The following is a 17,573-nucleotide window of genomic DNA, read 5'->3' on the forward strand; positions in this document are numbered from 1 at the left end:
AAAAAAAAAAAAAAAAAGGGGAAAGAATTGGGGGTGTAGCTCAGTAGAGGGTCCCTGGGTTCAATCCCAGTACCGCAAAAGCAAAGCAAGAAAAAAGAAAGAAAGAAAGAAAGAAAACCCAAAACACTTCTGTAAGGTAGAAATTCTTAGAAATGAGGGAAGAACAGATTGTCAGTGAGCACTGGAGTCTAATAATCTGAACCTTCATGGTTGTATTATGGATTTGTTTTAGACTCTGTACAAGGAGGTTTAATTATCATATACCTTGGAAGGTTCTTACAGTGTGGTTTTGGTTATGATGCAGTTACATATCCACCAACGATCATGCTTATGGAGGCCCAGTTGAAAAGTGAGAACTGTGCACCAAATATCTTCGAGTTTTTATTTATTGTTACTTAGGTTATGGTCTAAGTACCTATCAGAAATTGACATTAAAGGCAATTCTCTAAAATACATAGTGAACTAAACATTTACCTGCATTTTTCCCATTTTTGCTTGATTTTGAAGAGGTGAATCAGTCATACAAAAGCCTTGGATGGAAAAATAAATTTTGTGTAAACTTGTTTATAAATTTGCAGAAATGGTTGAAAGCAATAAGTTGGAGTTCTCATAATTAATTTGTCATGGGCTGGGGGCTATAGCTTGCCTCACATGCCCAAGGCCCTGGGTTCAGTCCCCAGCACCACAAAGGAAAAAAGAAATAATTTGGCATTCATTAAATTTATGCTAAGCATCTATATTTTACTGTTTAAAATGATAACTTATACTGTAACATAACCTTAATTTTACAATATCTTACTGATAACATCTCTAATGAATTTGCCTTGATTTTTGTCATATAAAGGTTAAAATCAGTGGGCTGGGATTGTAGCTCAGTGGTAAAGTACTTGTTTTGCATGTGGAAGGTACTGGGTTCGGTCCTTAGCACCACCTAAAAATAATGATATTATGTCCATCTACAATTAAGAACATTTTAAGAAAAAAGGTTAAAATTAGTGGCCTCGGTTTAATATATTTACAGCTATAAAGGACAGTTTTAGATTATAATTTTTTAGTGTCCATGCGTGTATTTATGTAGGTTGTTCTATAATCATTGAAAATACTTTCCTTTTTTTTCTTTTTGGCAGTGCTGGGGATTGAACACAGGGGTACTTTACCACTAAAGCAGACCCCCAGCTCTTTTTATTTTTTATTTTGTGAGAGGGTATAAGTTACCAGGACTGACTGGCTACTGACTTCTGATCTAGGGTATTACAGATGTGTGCACCACTGTGCCCAGCTTTACTGGACTGTTAATTTATTTCTTGGTGACCTCTTGGCTTTTTTTTTCTTTTTTAAAATTTTTAAATTTTTTATTTTTTTGTATCAGAGATCATTGTCCTTTTTTAATTTTGAGATAGGGTCTCTCTTGCTTAAGACCTTGATAAATTGCTCAGAGTGGCTTTGAACTTGTGATCCTCCTGCCTCAGCCTCCTGAGCAGCTGGGATTTCATGACCTTTTGACTTTCAAATGATGAAATGTAGTGTTGATTATTCTTATCTGATGGAAATAGTAAAATGAGATAGCTTGATTTGGACAACTAGGATTAACATGATGCTCTTTCATAATGGTCATTATTTCCTTTTGCACATTCCTTCAGCCGTTTGATTCTTGAAGAAATTTTATGATCTAGACAGTATGTTTTACATTCTAGTAACTGATTCAAATGACTTTCCTAAGGTCTTAAAACTGGCAAGAGGCAGAACTTGGATCTTGACCAGTGTGACCTTCCCCTGTCTCTTGTTATTGGGAAATGACTTAAGGTATGTACAAGTACCTTGCTAACTGTAAATAATTATAAAAATATGACTTTTTTTGAATGACTGTTCACCCAGTTGCTGTCTCACTTGGATTTCCATATCCAATCCAGTAGAAAATTCTGTAGGAGCTGCATTTGTAATATATTCTAAGTCAGACACACAGCCTCATCTCCCAAACCCCTGTTCAGTTCCATCATTCTTTGCCTGACTTGCTGTGTTAGCCTAATTCTAAGTGGCAGCTAGTGTTACCTTTTTAAAATACAGATCATGTTACTATACAGAAGTTCTCTGTCACACTTAAAAGATCTTGACACCTCCCCTCCCCCAGATGCAAGGCTCTACAAGTACCTGAGATCTGCCTATCTCTTAGTGCATCTCCTGGACTTCTGTTCTCTGTAGTCATACTGTTGCTTTGCTGTACCCTGAACATTAACTGGCTTAGCGCTTACTACAGTCACAGGACTTAATTCCTGTTTGTTGCATTGCTCATTTTGCCTTTGTTGTATTCTTGCTCACATGGTGCGTTGTTTGTCTCACTGATATCTACCTTACCTGTCCTATGTAAACCACAGTTTTCTTTTATCTCCTGTATCCCCCTTTTACTGCTCAGTTATGAAGAATTTCAGATGACCCGGGTATGGCTCCGTTAATGCCTAGAATAATCCTAAGCACTGAATTATTGACAAAATAAATGAAGGAGCCTTAATTTCAATGGAAAAGTTTTAGGAAAGTTATTCTATATTGTAATGTGATGTTGTTTTGCTTAGTAGATTCTCCCTCAACCAATGTCTGAGCCTTCAGTTAAGTCTTATTCAATCTGTAAAACCAAAATACATCAGTCTTTTACATTGTTGACTAGGACATAAATCACAGTGTATGAAAGGCTGTAAAAGGTACATAGAAAATCAAGACTCCTTTATCTGTCTTCAGCATTTTAGTTCCCTTTCCTCAGAAAATCATTTTTATTGTATGTCTTTCCAGAAAGACTGGAGTGACTCAGTAAATATGTGCTAGGCTTCTTTCCCTCCTTATGCAAATTCCCTCCCCAATCCTGCCCCCAGTCCAAGCAACAATATATCTTCAAGGTGACTCATTTTTTTTTTTTTTAAGGACAACCTTGTGAAGTTTTGCAGTTAGACTTTAACTAATTGTTTATTGATAACTTTTAGATTGTTCCCAAAATTGTGCTATACAAAAAATGCTGTAATGAATGGTTTAATATATCTGGTATTTTGTGTGACACTTGAGTCTTGGTAGTTCTGTTTTTGATAGAGATTTAAAATAGTTTTTTGTCATCTGGGCTAAAGCTCTTTCAATCTGAGTGGCTGAGCAATTAAAATTTACAGTCATAAAAGCTCAGAGGCACCTATTGTATTTCACTGCATAATTGTCACAGATTTTTATGCCTTTTTTAAAAAATGTTTTTCTCAGAAGAAATGAGATTATGTGAAGCCTTTTTTTTCTTTTAATTTTGCTGGTGTTACTTAAAATTCACTTATTATCCATTTATTACTAAACTGTTTTTGGTGTGAGATTAAGATGCACAGAATACTTATGAATGTACATTAAAATTGACTAGACCAAATTGATGTACATCATCTTTTCATGACAGTTTAGCAGACATTTTTCTGATGTGGGGAAAAATAGGTACATTAATTGTTATTGATTTGTGCATTATATAGTCTAAATGAACTTAACAATTTAATCTTCTGTGTCAAAATTTTTGTGCTATCAGTGGTTTCATAATCTGATGCACCACACCATACACACAAGATGTGTTTATGGTTAGTACTGCAGCACAGTGCTCTAAGCAAACAAGGCAAGTTGGCTTTCACGAATTTACCATGGATGCGCATGAGCTGAGAATTTTAGGCTAGAACTATTGGGCAAGAGAAGACAAATGTATATCCATATGCTATTGGTGAAATACATTGCCGTTCTGTTTACCTTTTAAGGGGAGTGACAAACAGAATTATCCCATGCAGCATATAAACCAATTTTTGGACTGGAAAAAATAAGGTGCGATATTATGTCTGTGAAATATGGTAAAACATCTGTAAAATGAGGAAGCCTCCCTTTTCCCTATCTTTCATAGAGTTGGGAGCTGGGGATGTAGCTCAGTTGTAGAGTGCTGGCTTACAATGCATGAAGTTATTTTGGGAACAAATGAGATCTATAGTTAGGGCCTTTATGTGTTACATTGAATAGTGAGATTCTTTTAATTGTCTTTAATCATGAAAACCGTAAAGTGCAGTCTTAAGAAATAGTTAAAATCAAGGAGTTGATCTACTTAATTAAAGCCTAGCAAGATAGTCGCCTGAGATTAGAATTCCACCGATCTACACATACTGACTTTTCTAATAGCTGAGGATGAGTTTTTTTTTTTTTTTTTTTAAGAGAGAATGAGAGAGAGAGGGGGACAGAGAGAGAGAGAGAATTTTAACATTTATTTATTTTTTCTTAGTTCTCGGCGGACACAACATCTTCGTTTGTATGTGGTGCTGAGGATCGAACCCGGGCCGCAGGCCTGCTAGGCCAGCGCGCTACCGCTTGAGCCACATCCCCAGCCCTGAGGATGAGTTTTTGAGGCAGAGTTTTGCTAAGTTGTTGAGGTTAGCCTTGAATTCAGGATCTTGTGCCGAAGCCTCCCGAGGCACTGGGATTACAGGCATGCACCAGTGTGCCTCAGTGTCTGATTTTTTTTTTAAAGGCTTTCCAAGTCGTTGATGGGCCTTTATTTTATTTATTTATATGTGCTGTGAGAATCAAACCCACTGCCTTCACACGTTCTAGGCAAGTGCTTTACCACTGAGCCACAACCCAGTCCTCAGTATCTGGTTTTGCATTGACTAGAGAGTTCTGTTTGTTTAGTTTTTAATAATTATGTATAGTTTAATAATAAAAGTGATTCAGAAAAGTGTCCTGTTTTTAAGCCCTGAAAATCTTTTGACTGATAATTGGTTTTCCCCCATTATAAAAAAGAAAACACAAAAAGCTTATGGTGAAGATTAGTGCATTATCAGTTGTAATTAAATCACCTTTGGAAACAGATAGGCTTGTATAGTAAAAATTTGACCAGAAACGGTGTGATTCTTAGCTCTTTTGGTTGGTGTCCCATACAGAAATTTTCTGACCTTCCTAGGAAAATAAACCAATATTTTTACATATGACTTCTGGGAATTTAGATTTCTTGTTAAAACTTATTTGTGGCTTTCCTAAGTCTCCTTGGGCTTCATGTTAAGAATCCCTGGACTGCTTTTTAGTAGTGATTGAACTTTTAGGTTTCAAAAAGAATAATGTTTAATATAAGACTTAATGTTTTGATTATGAACTGTGGGGATAATTGAAAATAAATTAAAAATAGCAGGCATTTGAGTTTTTAAAGTCTGTATTCAGCTCTTCCTTCAGTCCAGATTGATCAACTCCCACACAGTAGAAATTGAATTTTGTGAAATTATCAAGCACTTAGTGAGTATCCACCACACTAAGGCAGCAAGCATTTGCTTTGCTGAAGTTTGGAGTTTTTTTCCAATATATGTCATCATCATTCTAAATTATAACCTTAGATTTTCATATAGTAGAGAATGTCTTTTCTTTTTCTTCATGAGGAATTAATAGGCCGAATAAATTGGATGACCAGGATTTCTGAATTGTCAGCTCAATACCTTTTCTTTCTCTGTACTTTGTTAGAATGATTTATCTGTATAAATGCATTTAAGAAGACCATAACTGGGGTTGTGGTTATGGCTCAGTGGTAGAGTGCTTGCCTGGAATGTGTGAGGTACTGGATTTGATCCTTAGCACCACATAAAAATAAATAAGTAAGATAAAGGTATTAAAAAGAAAAAGACAATAACTTATACTACAGTTTGGTCCATACTATTTCATACATTCATTATAGTGAGTTTTGGTTGCACATGACTTATGGAAATGAATACCAGAAACAAGGAAATGAGTAGTATCCAGCGGGGGCTTTGGGCATTACAGTTGTCACCAACAGTTTCAATGTTATGGTATACAGTATTGTTTTAAAAACAAATCTGAAATGCTAATATTGTAATGTTATGAAACACGGTGTGTGTGTGTGTGTGTGTAAAATGGACTCTTGCTTTATTGCAATTGAAGTGTTTTTTTTTTTTTTTGCAAATGTATATGAAGGGATAATGGATATACAAATTAGGAAATCTGATAGTAGCTGGTCAGCTACTTTAGCTAAATTCTTAACTTAAAGGTTCCTCCCAAGTAAAGCTGCTGCTGCTGCTGCCTCTTTTTTAATATTCATTTTGTATATTATATACGATGTAGAATCAAAATAGTCCAAGAGACTGAAAACTGTGGCCCTTGGGTTCTGTGGCAGAAACATGACTGGTTCAGAGAATGTATAACTGGGTAAGAGCCCTCAGAATCAACAGAAAAAATTGTTATTCACTCTTTTAAGAGCTGAATGACCCTATTAGGATAGTTGTTAGGTTTGTTAAAACCTCAAATGAAGCTATTCTAAAATTTCCTAAGGGTACCTAGGTATAGATATTTTTATAATTCTAAATTGTCCTTTAACTCAGATGTTTCTGAATACCTAAAATTCTGCTATAATTTAAAGTTTTTAAAATTTTTTTTATCTGGTTCTGGAGATTGAACCTAGGACTTCACACATGACAAGCACAAATATTGTTATACTATTACCCAGCTACACCCCAAACCCTTAAAGTATTTTGAAACATTGGTTTCAGAATCTAATGTTAACTTTTTTTTTTTTTTTTTTAATAACAAAAAGGCTATTTTACCCTCAGCTTTGTGTATCATCAAAGTTTCTGTCAATTCGGTAGTTTTGGGCAAATCAATTTGTGTTTTCAGTCTTTGCAAATCTAGGGATTTTAGCATCATTGTTAAGAAATCACTAGAGCCAGGCGCAGTGGTGCATGCCTGTAACCCCAGTGGCTTGGGAGGCTGAGGCATGAGGAATGAGAGTTCAGAGCCAGCCTCTGTGCAAATCAGTGAGACCTGTTTCTAAATAAAATATAAATCAGGGCTGGGGATGTGGCTCAACGCTCTTGAGTTCAATCCCCGGTATCAAAAAAAAATACTAGAAAGAAATGTTAACAAATACTATCCTTGTGTCATCATGTGGATAATTTTTTAATTTCTCTACAACTTTTTAAGATACCTTTATATTATAGTTCACACTCAGGAGGACGTTATTTCACAAGTAAACTTTTTTTTTTTTTTTGGATACATAAAGGGCAGTTGGATAATCATCTTACAGTGAAGTAGAGGCAAAGTGGCTTTAGGTAAGACAAGGCCAAATTTCGGTCTTTCTTAACTTCGTGACTTTTTTGCCTTTCTGATATCCACTCGTATGATGTGTTTTGGTTAAATTAATTGGACATTTATCAAATGCACAATATGTATTCAAGCACTAAGCCATGTGAATAAAATAGGCATCCCTGTCTAATGGAAAACAAAATACTGTAAGTTGTATTTTGAAAACGGAAAAGCAGGGGATTTGCCATAGTCTAAAGATCAAGGAAAGATGACTGTTGAGTGTTTTGTATTTGAAAAGTAGGAGTTGACCTGGACAAGAGAAGAAGAAAATTGAGTTTGGGAGAAGGAAATAACTTTTAGTACGAAAGCTGAAAGGAGTGATAGAGTGAGAATGGTACATTCTAGAAATCAAGCATGTGTGATAGATAATGCCTTGTAATTTTTAGAGGGCTATGAAAAACTATTACTGTTTAATTACTAAGCAAAGAACATTGGTATCAAGAACTTTTGGGCAAACAAAGCATTGCTGATTTTTAAAATTGTTAAATTCAGATTTAGTATGCAGATTATATTCATTAGAGTATACTATGGTGTCTTCTTTTTTTTAATTTTAGTTTTTAGTTGTAATTGAATATAATACTTTGATTTTATTTATTTTTATGTGGTGCTGAGGATCGAATCCAGAGTCTTGAGTTTATTTTTTAGTTGTAGTTGGACACAATACTAACCTTTTGGCCGGGGGGAGGTTGGTACTGGGGATTGAACTGAGGAGCAGTCGACCACTGAGCCATATCCCCAGCTCTATTTTCTATTTTATTTAGAGACAGGGTCTCACTGAGTTGCTTAGCCCTTTGCTTTTGCTGAGGCTGGCTTTGAACTCGAATTCCTCCTGCCTCAGCCTCCTGAGGCACTGGGATTACAGGCGTGCGCCACTGTGCCCAGCTAGGGTTTTTTTGGTACCAGGGATTGACCCAGGGTCTCTTAACCATTGAGCCACATCTCCAGCCCTTTATTTATTTTGAGACAGGATCTTGCTGAGTTGCTTAGGCCCTTCCTAAGTTGCTGAGGCATGCTGTGAATTTTTTTTTTTTTTTTTTTTTTTGGTACCCGGGATTGAACTCAGGGGTACTGAACACTAGCCCTATTTTTGTATTTTTATACCATGCCCGGCTTGTTGTGAATTATTGATCCTCCTGCCTCACCTCCAGATCCCCAGCCCCTGCCACTGCATTGCATGCCCATGGTCATAGTGTTTTATTATGTAAAATATTTACATCTTCCTGGGAGCATAGTGGTGCAGGGCTGTAATTCCAGCAACTGGGGAGGCTGAGGCAGGAGGATTGGGAGTTCAAAGCCAGCCTGAGCAATTTAGGGAGGCACTTATCAACTCAGCAAGATCCTGTCTCTAAATAAAATACAAAAAAGGGCTTGGGATGTGGCTCAGTGGTTGAATGCCCTTGAATTCAATCCCCAGTACCAAAAATAATTACATTTTTTAATTGAAAGTGTATGGTAGGCCCTTTTCTAACCATGTTACATGCACTGATTTAATTATAACAGCAATCCTATGATATGAATGTTAGTATTCTCCCTGTTTTATTCATAAGGTATCTTGCACCAGAGGAGTTAAGTAATTTGTAGAGCTGTGATATGAACCCAGGTAGTTTGATTGTCTAGACATCATTCAGGTGCTGCTTGTGGAATGTGCCAAAACATATCTGCCCCTTTGGTAATGCATGTATAATTTTTATATCATTTGTACATGTCTAAGGATCTAAGTGCTTAGCTTTTTTTCTTATCAGAAATCTTGTCAATGCATTTTAACCTGTTTAATAAAACTGTTCAGTAATATAGTTGTCCTTAAAGTGGAACACTTCTGGTTAGGTGTCATAGTCTTCTGCCTTCTTAGGTCCCTGGGTTTGGGTACATTTTTGTGGTTCTGTAGGAAGGGACTAGAGAGCATTTGTTCTTCCCTTTCCTGTTCTTTCTTTTTCTTTTTTAAATATTTATTTTTTAGTTGCAGTTGGAAACAGTATCTTTATTTTTATGTGGTGCTGAGGATCAAACCCAGGGCCTTGCACATGCTAGGCGAGTGCTCCACCGCTGAGCCACAACCCCAGCTCAGTACTATTTTTTTTTGGGGGGGGCAGTGTTGGGGATTGAACCCAGGGCCCTGTGCATGCAAGGCAAGCACTCTGCCAACTGAGCTATATCCCCAGCCCCCTTTCCTGTTATTTCTTACCTGCAAAATATATTTGTAATATTACTGGATCATACTAAAAACATGGTAGTAATTTTAAGCAAGGATTTTTTTTTTTACTCAGTAAGCACAAAAATAGATTAGAATTATCTTGCACTTATGTATTAAATTGAATTTTGCATTTTCAACTTGGGGAATGGTATCTGTACCTGATTTAATTTCCTCACTCCCATTTGGGGAGAATAAGGAAAAGTGCTTTTCCACTATAGTTCCCCTGTGCCTGCAAATATAATTCTTGCTTTGGCTTTTAGAAAAAGCTTTTTTTTTTTTTTTCTTTCAGTTGAAGACATAATAATTTACACTTAAAATACTTGACACTTCTTATGCTTGTCTATAAGAGCTATTGTCATTAAGTAACACTTTTTCAAATAAAGCAGTGTCTACCTTGTCTTTATTGTTATGGTTCAACCCAAGTGTTGGGAGTTCCGTTTAGGTGCCTGCCACTGACTGATTATAGAGGCCAAATTTTGCATATTTTTAATCAGAATTTTCTCCCAGGTTAGTTGGTAGGGATGCTGATGCATTGATGACAATGGTAGGGACAAAGTGATATTTTCTCTGAACACTTGTTTATAATCTGAGGGATTATGTTTATTAGAATTTTGCATTTTCAAATGCAGAATTCAATTATTGGTCTAGGGTGTTTGTTAAGTTTGACAATTTGGCACGTTGTTTTGTTTTGAGATTTCCAGATGGTTTTTGTGTGCATCTGGCAGAAACACTGGTATTTATGTGTGCTTCTATTCCCTGCAAAAATGGGTGGGATGTGGGGGACACAATCATATAGCCAGTATTGCCTTTGATAAAATACAAAGGCAAAAGAGTAGGAACACCAAAAAAGTGACAGACTAAGTAGGGAAATCCTCAAAATTATTTTAGGGAAAGAGTTTCGTTAGAGAGTAACATTTGAACTGAATTTTGAAGAAGTAGGAAGGTAGGGTGTGGGGTAGGTAGTATGTCATTCTATGTAGACATATCAAACCCTAGGAAGATGTTTGAGTAATGCTATAACTATAACATGAGTCAGCACTTCTGCTTAGACTATAGATCAAAATTTAATTTGAAAAGTTTTTTTTCTTCAGAGTAGTTCATGAATTACATACTCATCACTAAAATTTCAGTTAATATGCCATATATGTTATATACTAAAAGGAGTCAAAATAATAAATTACTCCTTCACTTTGTTTTGCTATTCCAATCTTTAATTCATAGGCAAAATGCTACTGTCTTCACTGAATATTCAAGGAAAACCTAAATGCTTCACTTAATGTTTTTGAGGTATAATTCATAAACCGTAAAATTCATCACTTTACAGTGTGCAGTGAAGTGGTTTTTAATATATTCATAAAGCTGTATGACTATCACCTCTAATTCTAAAAGATTTAATTGCTCTAAAAAGAAACCCTGTACCTGCTGGAGTTAGTCTCCATCTCTACTTCTCCCACTTTGGAAACTTAATCTATTTTCAGTCTCTGGATTTGCCAATTCTGTATATTTCATGTAAAAGAAATCATAACAGTATGTGACTTTTTCTGTCTGGATCTTTCACTTAACAATGTTTTCAAAGGTTTATCTATATTGTATCATTCCTGTGTAATTTTTTTTTTTTTAGCTGACATTTTTTTCTAAATACTTTAGAGAAATGGCAGAAAAAGCAAGGCAGTTTTAGGAGGTAGGGAGTCTGTACTGGCTCTCATAAAACTAGTCACATTTGAAGCCCGCATTGTTCTAGAACATTTAAGAAATACTCTTCAGGCCTTGTGAGGGAGATATATCTATCTATCTATCTATCTCTCTCTCTCTCTCTCTCTCTATATATATATATATATATATATATATATATATATAAATAAAATCAGATATATATATTTGTCTTAAGTAGTAGTAAATATTTGTCTTTATAGAGTAGATTGCTGTAGGCTAAGAAATTTTAAGCTGGACATGTTGAATATTGGGTAGAAATCAGATTTGGGTTATCTTTGTGTTTAAGAGTCTGTGACGTTGTCCACATCACTCCCTGGGCCTTAAAATTTGATGATTCAGGGCTGGGGATGTGGTCCAGTGGTGGAACACTTTCAATCTAGCATGCTCAAGATCCTAGGTTCTATCCTCAGCACTGCAAAAACAAACAAATGAATGGTGATTCTGTGGTCCAGTAGGGTAATTTAAAACAATATGAGGCTGTTTGCTGGGTGTGGTGGTCCTTGCCTGTAATCCCAGTGGCTTGGGAGGCTGAGGCAGGAGGATCAAGTTCAAAAGCCAGCCTCAACAATAGTGAGGCACTAGCAACTCAATGACACCCTGTCTAAATAAAATACAGATTAGGACTGGGGATGTGGCTCAGTAGTTGAGTGCCCGAGTTCAATCTCTGATCTTTCCCCCCACCCCGACATGCAAAGGGGGGGGGGCACAAATGTTCAGAGTGTCGGTATTCTAAAAATAAGTGTGTAGCTTTCCAGTATAACTAATGGAAGGCTTGTGTCATATCTGTTATACTAATTTTTAATCTTTTGAGTGTTTGTGTTCTCATGGGGTTCAGACTGGGCTTTTTCTCATTAAAGACTTTCCTAAACACTGTCATTCACTTCTCTGGCTTTAGTCATTAATTCTGAAACCTTAGGTCTCCTCAATTGCCGGCTTTTTATTTCCACTTAGATGTCTTGCAGGCATTTAAAAAGCAACTTTGTTTTTTACCATGAAATGTTTTCATTTTGGTGTCCCTTTCTTGTATACATCAGCACTGGTAGTATCCTCCCACCCCTTTTCTCTCTGAGAGATTTATTTGGGGAAGCAGCTATACATTCAGGGGAGAATGTGGGCCATCTCCAGAGAGAGACTTTATTCATAACCCAGTTGCCTGACATCTCTTTCCCTTCCTCTAGACATCTTTGTGTGTGAGCTTTTATTCCTCTTCTGGATTTTGTTGGCAGTGATCTCAGAACTTCTCCCCTTTTCTTTGCTTATTTAGAAACACACACACAATTTTTCATATTGACATTCTGAAAACAGAGATGTGATCATATAGCTCTTTTGGGTTCAAACTCCTTAACCTTGTATTTTTTGTGGGGAGGGGGCACTGTTTAGTGGGAATTGAACTCGGGCATTCGGCCACTTAGCCATCTCCAGCCCTATTTTGAATTTTATTTAGAGACAGGGTCTCACTGAGTTGTTTAGCGTCTCGCTTTTTGCTGAGGCTGGCTTTGAACTCTCAATCCTCCTCTTGTCTCAGCCTCCCGAGCCACTGGGATTTCAGGTGTGAGGCACTATGCCCGGCTTAACCTGGTATTCTTCACAGCCTTCCTTTTTATCATAATCCTATCATTGGTATTTACTTCCTTGTACTCCCTACTCTGTGCAGTCTCTTATGGTGTTTACCAGTCACAATGATGAATTTCCCCTCTCCTGAGTTACCCATGTCTGGCCATCAGTTGGTTCTCTATTGGATAAATTGCAAATTGGACTAATGTGCTGCAGGGATGTTGGGTGGTGCTTATAGGCCCTACCAGCAGACAAGAACCCTGGAAGAGGCAAGTCTTTGCAGCTCCCTTTAGTATCTCTTTATCTATAGAGTGTAAACAGAGCCCCCTGGCAGATTCTAACCTCTGGAATCCTAAAGTATATGGAAGAACAAGTGACACTGACTTTATACTTGATACACTAATTTCCCATTGTACAAGTTTTAAAGGTTGAAAACTGCCAGATGTGGCCCAACAAACCTACATAACAGGTAGGGAAGTATTTGAAGCCCTTGAGATATGGCAGTGCTTGGCTTGATTCAGCTCTACAGAATTTAGAATTTTATAGGTTGTTTGTGGTACTGAGGATTGAACCCTGGTGGTACTTTATTCTTGAGCCATATCCTGGCTTTTTTAAAATTTTGAAACAGGTCTTTGCTTCCAAGTACCTGGGATTTATAGCATTTTTTTTTTTAAAGTATGTTTAGGAGAAAGGCTCCCTTCACTCTAGTTTCACTTGCAGTGTTTTTTTTTTTTTTTTTTTTGCTTTTTTGTTCTGTGGCTTGAACCCTGGGGCACTTTAAACCACTGAGTAACATCCCCAGCCCTTGTTGTTATTTTATTTTGAGATAGGGTCTCACTAAGATGCTAAGATCCTTCTGCCTCAGCCTCCCAAGTTGCTGGGATTCTGGGTGGCCATTATTGCACCCGGCCAATTTACAGGTTTTTTTTTTTTTTCCCCCTAGTGTTGTTGACATACTATAGAGAAATGTCTTTTTTTCATATCAGTTGAACTTTTCCCTCACTTCATTGGGGCATCCATCACATCTGAGAAAAGACAGGACTGTGGTTCTGCCTTTAAGTAAGAGTGTTAGAGAAGAAAGAAGGATTAGAGGGAGAAAATGCCATGGGAGGCAAGCAGAGTGCGCCTGAAGAATTTACCCTCTACCCTGTTGACTTCTGCAGCAGTCCAAGAACTGTCAGAACGAATTAAGAAATGTTTTCTGTTTTTAGCTTTGACGTGCCTTTAATTTGTAACTCTGTCATTCACCAAATACAGATAGGTGTAAAATACTGTGGTTGCTGGAGATTCTGAGTTCTAGCTGGGTGAAGTTTGAAAAGAAACTTTGAGCTTGGCATAGTGGTGCACACCTGTAACGGGAGAAGCCTTGACCCTAAAGTGGGATTCTAATCTATGTTCTGTCACTTGGGAGGTTTTAGAAAATGTTTTCAGAGTTGATTCTGAAGATTAAATGAAATAAATCAATTTTAAGGATTAATTCAGGTGTCAAGCCCTTCACTTTGAAATTCTGGCTAAATTTATCTGTCCAATTCATTAGCCTCTGAAAGTCCAGTGCCTTGCTTAGGTTTGGTCATTTATCAAGTAGTTTAAGATCTTAGTTTCCTTTTGTCTGTGGTTCTGGGATTGCTATTAACTGAAACGTTTTGCTCAGCTCTTTTAACAGTTTCCACAGAAGAGCCCACTAATGGCAAGCATTTTGCAAATTTAGTAATTTCACTGAAAATTTAGGAGGTTTGGATTAGTGTACACAATGTAGCTCATGGCTGTAAGCCACCACATTGGCTCTTGCTGTTTTTCCTCCATTTTCTTTCTTTAATCTTGTGTTGTTCCATTGCTCAGATTCTTTTTTAAATTAATTAATTTAATCTAATTGTTATACATGACAACAGGGCATTTCAATTCATAGTACACATATAGAGCACAATTTTTCATTTCTCTGGTACACAAAGTAGAGTCACACCATTCTTGTCTTCATACATGTACTTAGGGTAATGATAATCCATCTCATTTCACCATCTTTCCTACCCCCATGCCCCCTCTCTTCCCTTCTCTTCCCTTTGCCCTATCCAATCAGATTCTCTGAACAGAATGTCTAGCAAACAATATAGCTCCTGCCCCCAAATCCAAATTGTTACTCTTCTCAAATTAATTAATATTTCCTGCCCTCAGTGAGCTCAAGATACACTTAACATTTTGTTCTTTTAAATCGACTTTATTGAGATTTAATTTATATATAATTAAATGTAGACATTTTTTAAGTTTACAATTTGAGTTTTGGCGAATGTATACACATGTGAAATCATCATTTCAGTTAAAATATAGAATATATTCCCTTACTGCAGTCAACACTTCATTAAAAGATTATACTGTTTTCAAAGTATGCTTTCACTTTTCAGAATTTTTCTTTGATGTTGCACATGATACTTTCAAAGTATCTGAAAATAGGCTTTAGTGTGATCATTATTTCTGGAGGTATGCTTTACATTAAAATACTAGCTTTGTTCTTTATATTTGTTAATTCTCATTATTATCAATTGCCTTTTTTTTTGAATTTTTTAATATTTATTTTTTTTAGTTTTCCGCGGGCACAACATCTTTGTTTGTATGTGGTGCTGAGGATCGAACCCGGGCCGCACGCATGCCAGGCGAGCGCGCTACCGCTTGAGCCACATCCCCAGCCCATATATCCCCAGCCCATATATCAATTGTCTTAATAATGAGATGTCAAATAGGACAAAAATCTTCAATTTTCCTAGGTAATTTTATTTTCTTTGATGAAGTAGTTCATGCACATATTATAAAGTTCAACAAAAAGGGTACTCATTGAAAAATATCTTCCAATTCTGTCTTAACTGTTCAATTCCCTATCTTAAGAAAACCACTGTTGCCTCTTGCATGCCTGTGTAATCCCAGTGGCTCAGGAGACTGAGGCAGGAGGATGGTGAGGTCAGAGCCAGCCTCAGCAACCTAGTGAGGCCCTAAGCAACTCAGGGAGACCATGTCTCTGAATAAAATATAAAAAAAGGGCTGAGGATGTGACTCAGTGATTAAGTACAGCTGGGTTCAATTCTAGGAAGGAAGGAAGGAGGGAGGGAAGGAAGGAAGGCCATTGTTTATGTATAAATAAGAAGAACCAAACAAATATAAATAAATAGGTGAAAGAAAGGCTAGTAGGGGAAGGAAAACAAGGAAACATCAGGGGAAGGGTATCATGAAGTAAAATCCAATTCCGTAGTTTTTTCCAGATGAATGCAATTACTATGTATAACTATTAAAACAAGGGCTAATGAGAAAAAAAGTGCCACTGTTTAGTTACACTATCTAAATCAGTTATTTTAAAGGTAATTTTTTTTGTGTGTGGTTTGTTATTAACATAGTCTTATATTGCTGGCTCACATTGCTAGCAACAATGGAGAACAACATTCATATTTTTAAAATATATTGTTGCATTGTTTCAGAGACTCAAGCTATCCTCATGAAGTGGATGAATTTGACCCAGTATTGTACAGGAGTGTTCTGTTATAATACATCTGCTACAGTATGTAAATCTATGCTTACTTCAGTTATAATAAAATCTATGTTTCCTAGATCATTCCCTCCCCTGGCATATTAGCACAGATAATATCTTTTGAAATCACAGAAGAATACAAAATCTACCAAGTTATTTACTCAGTCTTGAGCTTTTAAGATTATTCAGCTTTCAGACCAACTTGATAATCTCCGAAATACTAAAGTCTGTAACTTTGTGAATTTGATTTCTTGATCAATTTAATTTCAGTCTTCTAAAAACCTGAGGTAGTGGATAGAATCTCAACCAGTCTAGTCTTGAGGGCAGTGCTCATTAATAAAACAATAAAAGGAAAATGATGGTTAGATTATCAAAGCTTCGGGAAAGGGCAAAAGAAACTTAACACTGATAATCTCTGGTGCTTAGCATTTAGTCCCTTTGAAAGTGTACAACCATAGAGACAATATAAAGGATAATGCGTTTGAGCAAGAGTGTGCAATAGTTTGTGAAAGTTTGAAAAATTCCCTTTTTCTGCACTGGCTTCTTAAAGCTTACCATTTTTGGAAGTTCTTGAAATTTGCACTTTACCAACTCACTAAGTTTTCTTTTCTCTGTGGTCTCCAGTAATTGTGTAGTTGATCTTTTCATTCAGCTGGTATGGAATGTGAGACAATTGTAAGCATCATCATTGGACCCAGGCTAGTTGGGGAGATAAGAATAAAGTGGCAAAAAGTGTGTTTAAAGGAAGGGCCTTGTCTTTTTTTTTTTTTTTTTTTTTTAGCTAGGGATTTAACCCAGGGGCGTTTTACCATGCATATCCTCAGCCCTTTTATCTTTCTGTTTTTTGAAACGTGGTCTCTTGCTAAATTGCTTAGGGCCTTTCTAAATTGCTGAGACTGCCTGGAACTTGTGATCCTTCTTCAGTCTCCGGGGTTGCAGGTGTGTGCCATCACGCCCGGCAAGGAAACATTTTCCTACAAAAGATGCATACTTACTTTCCCAGCAGCATTTGGTTAATTGCTTACCTCTTTTTTACCCCTTTCTTCCTGGTACTGGATATTGAACCAGGGCCTTTCACCTGGTAGGCAAGTGCTCTTTCACTAAGAGCACTTATATGTGGTGCTGAGGATCGAACCCAGGGCCCCACATGTACCAGGCAAGTGCTCTACCACTGAGCCACAACCCCAGTCCCATCCCTAGCTCTTTTTAAAAAACCTTTGAATCAAGGTCTAAGTTGCTAGGCTGACTTTGAATTTGAGATCATCCTGCCCAAGTAGCTGGTATTTCAGGTGGTTGTGGAGCTTAGTTTCTCAAACAACAACAAAAGCAATGTCAGAAACACTGTTTTTTTTGTGGCCAAAATGGCTGAACATTCCTCCTAGTTCTCCAGAGCAAAATACTGATTTTAGGGAATGTGGAGAAGTATAAGTTATACAAATCCAGCTCTAGGGTGGTTGAAAGGATTAGAGTGCAAAGAACAGAGCC

At 36.8% G+C, this 17,573-nt stretch overlaps 1 protein-coding gene across 2 annotated transcripts in view; it reads left to right on the top strand.

The window, feature by feature from the left end:
• Window positions 1-17,573, top strand: part of Ube2n (ubiquitin conjugating enzyme E2 N) — a 31,234-nt gene that overhangs the window by 1,709 nt on the left and 11,952 nt on the right. The window contains exon 2 of one of the 2 annotated variants that reach the window (XM_077798832.1): window positions 16,039-16,118. The exons of the other annotated variant lie outside the window; for it this stretch is intronic. Within the exon in view, the coding sequence (XP_077654958.1) occupies window positions 16,056-16,118 (63 nt within the window). The 5' untranslated portion in view covers window positions 16,039-16,055. The remainder of the gene's footprint in view (window positions 1-16,038; window positions 16,119-17,573) is intronic. 2 annotated transcript variants of the gene reach the window in all.

This window comes from Urocitellus parryii, chromosome 5 (assembly GCF_045843805.1).
Source record: "Urocitellus parryii isolate mUroPar1 chromosome 5, mUroPar1.hap1, whole genome shotgun sequence".
Classification (NCBI taxonomy): Eukaryota; Metazoa; Chordata; class Mammalia; order Rodentia; family Sciuridae; genus Urocitellus; species Urocitellus parryii.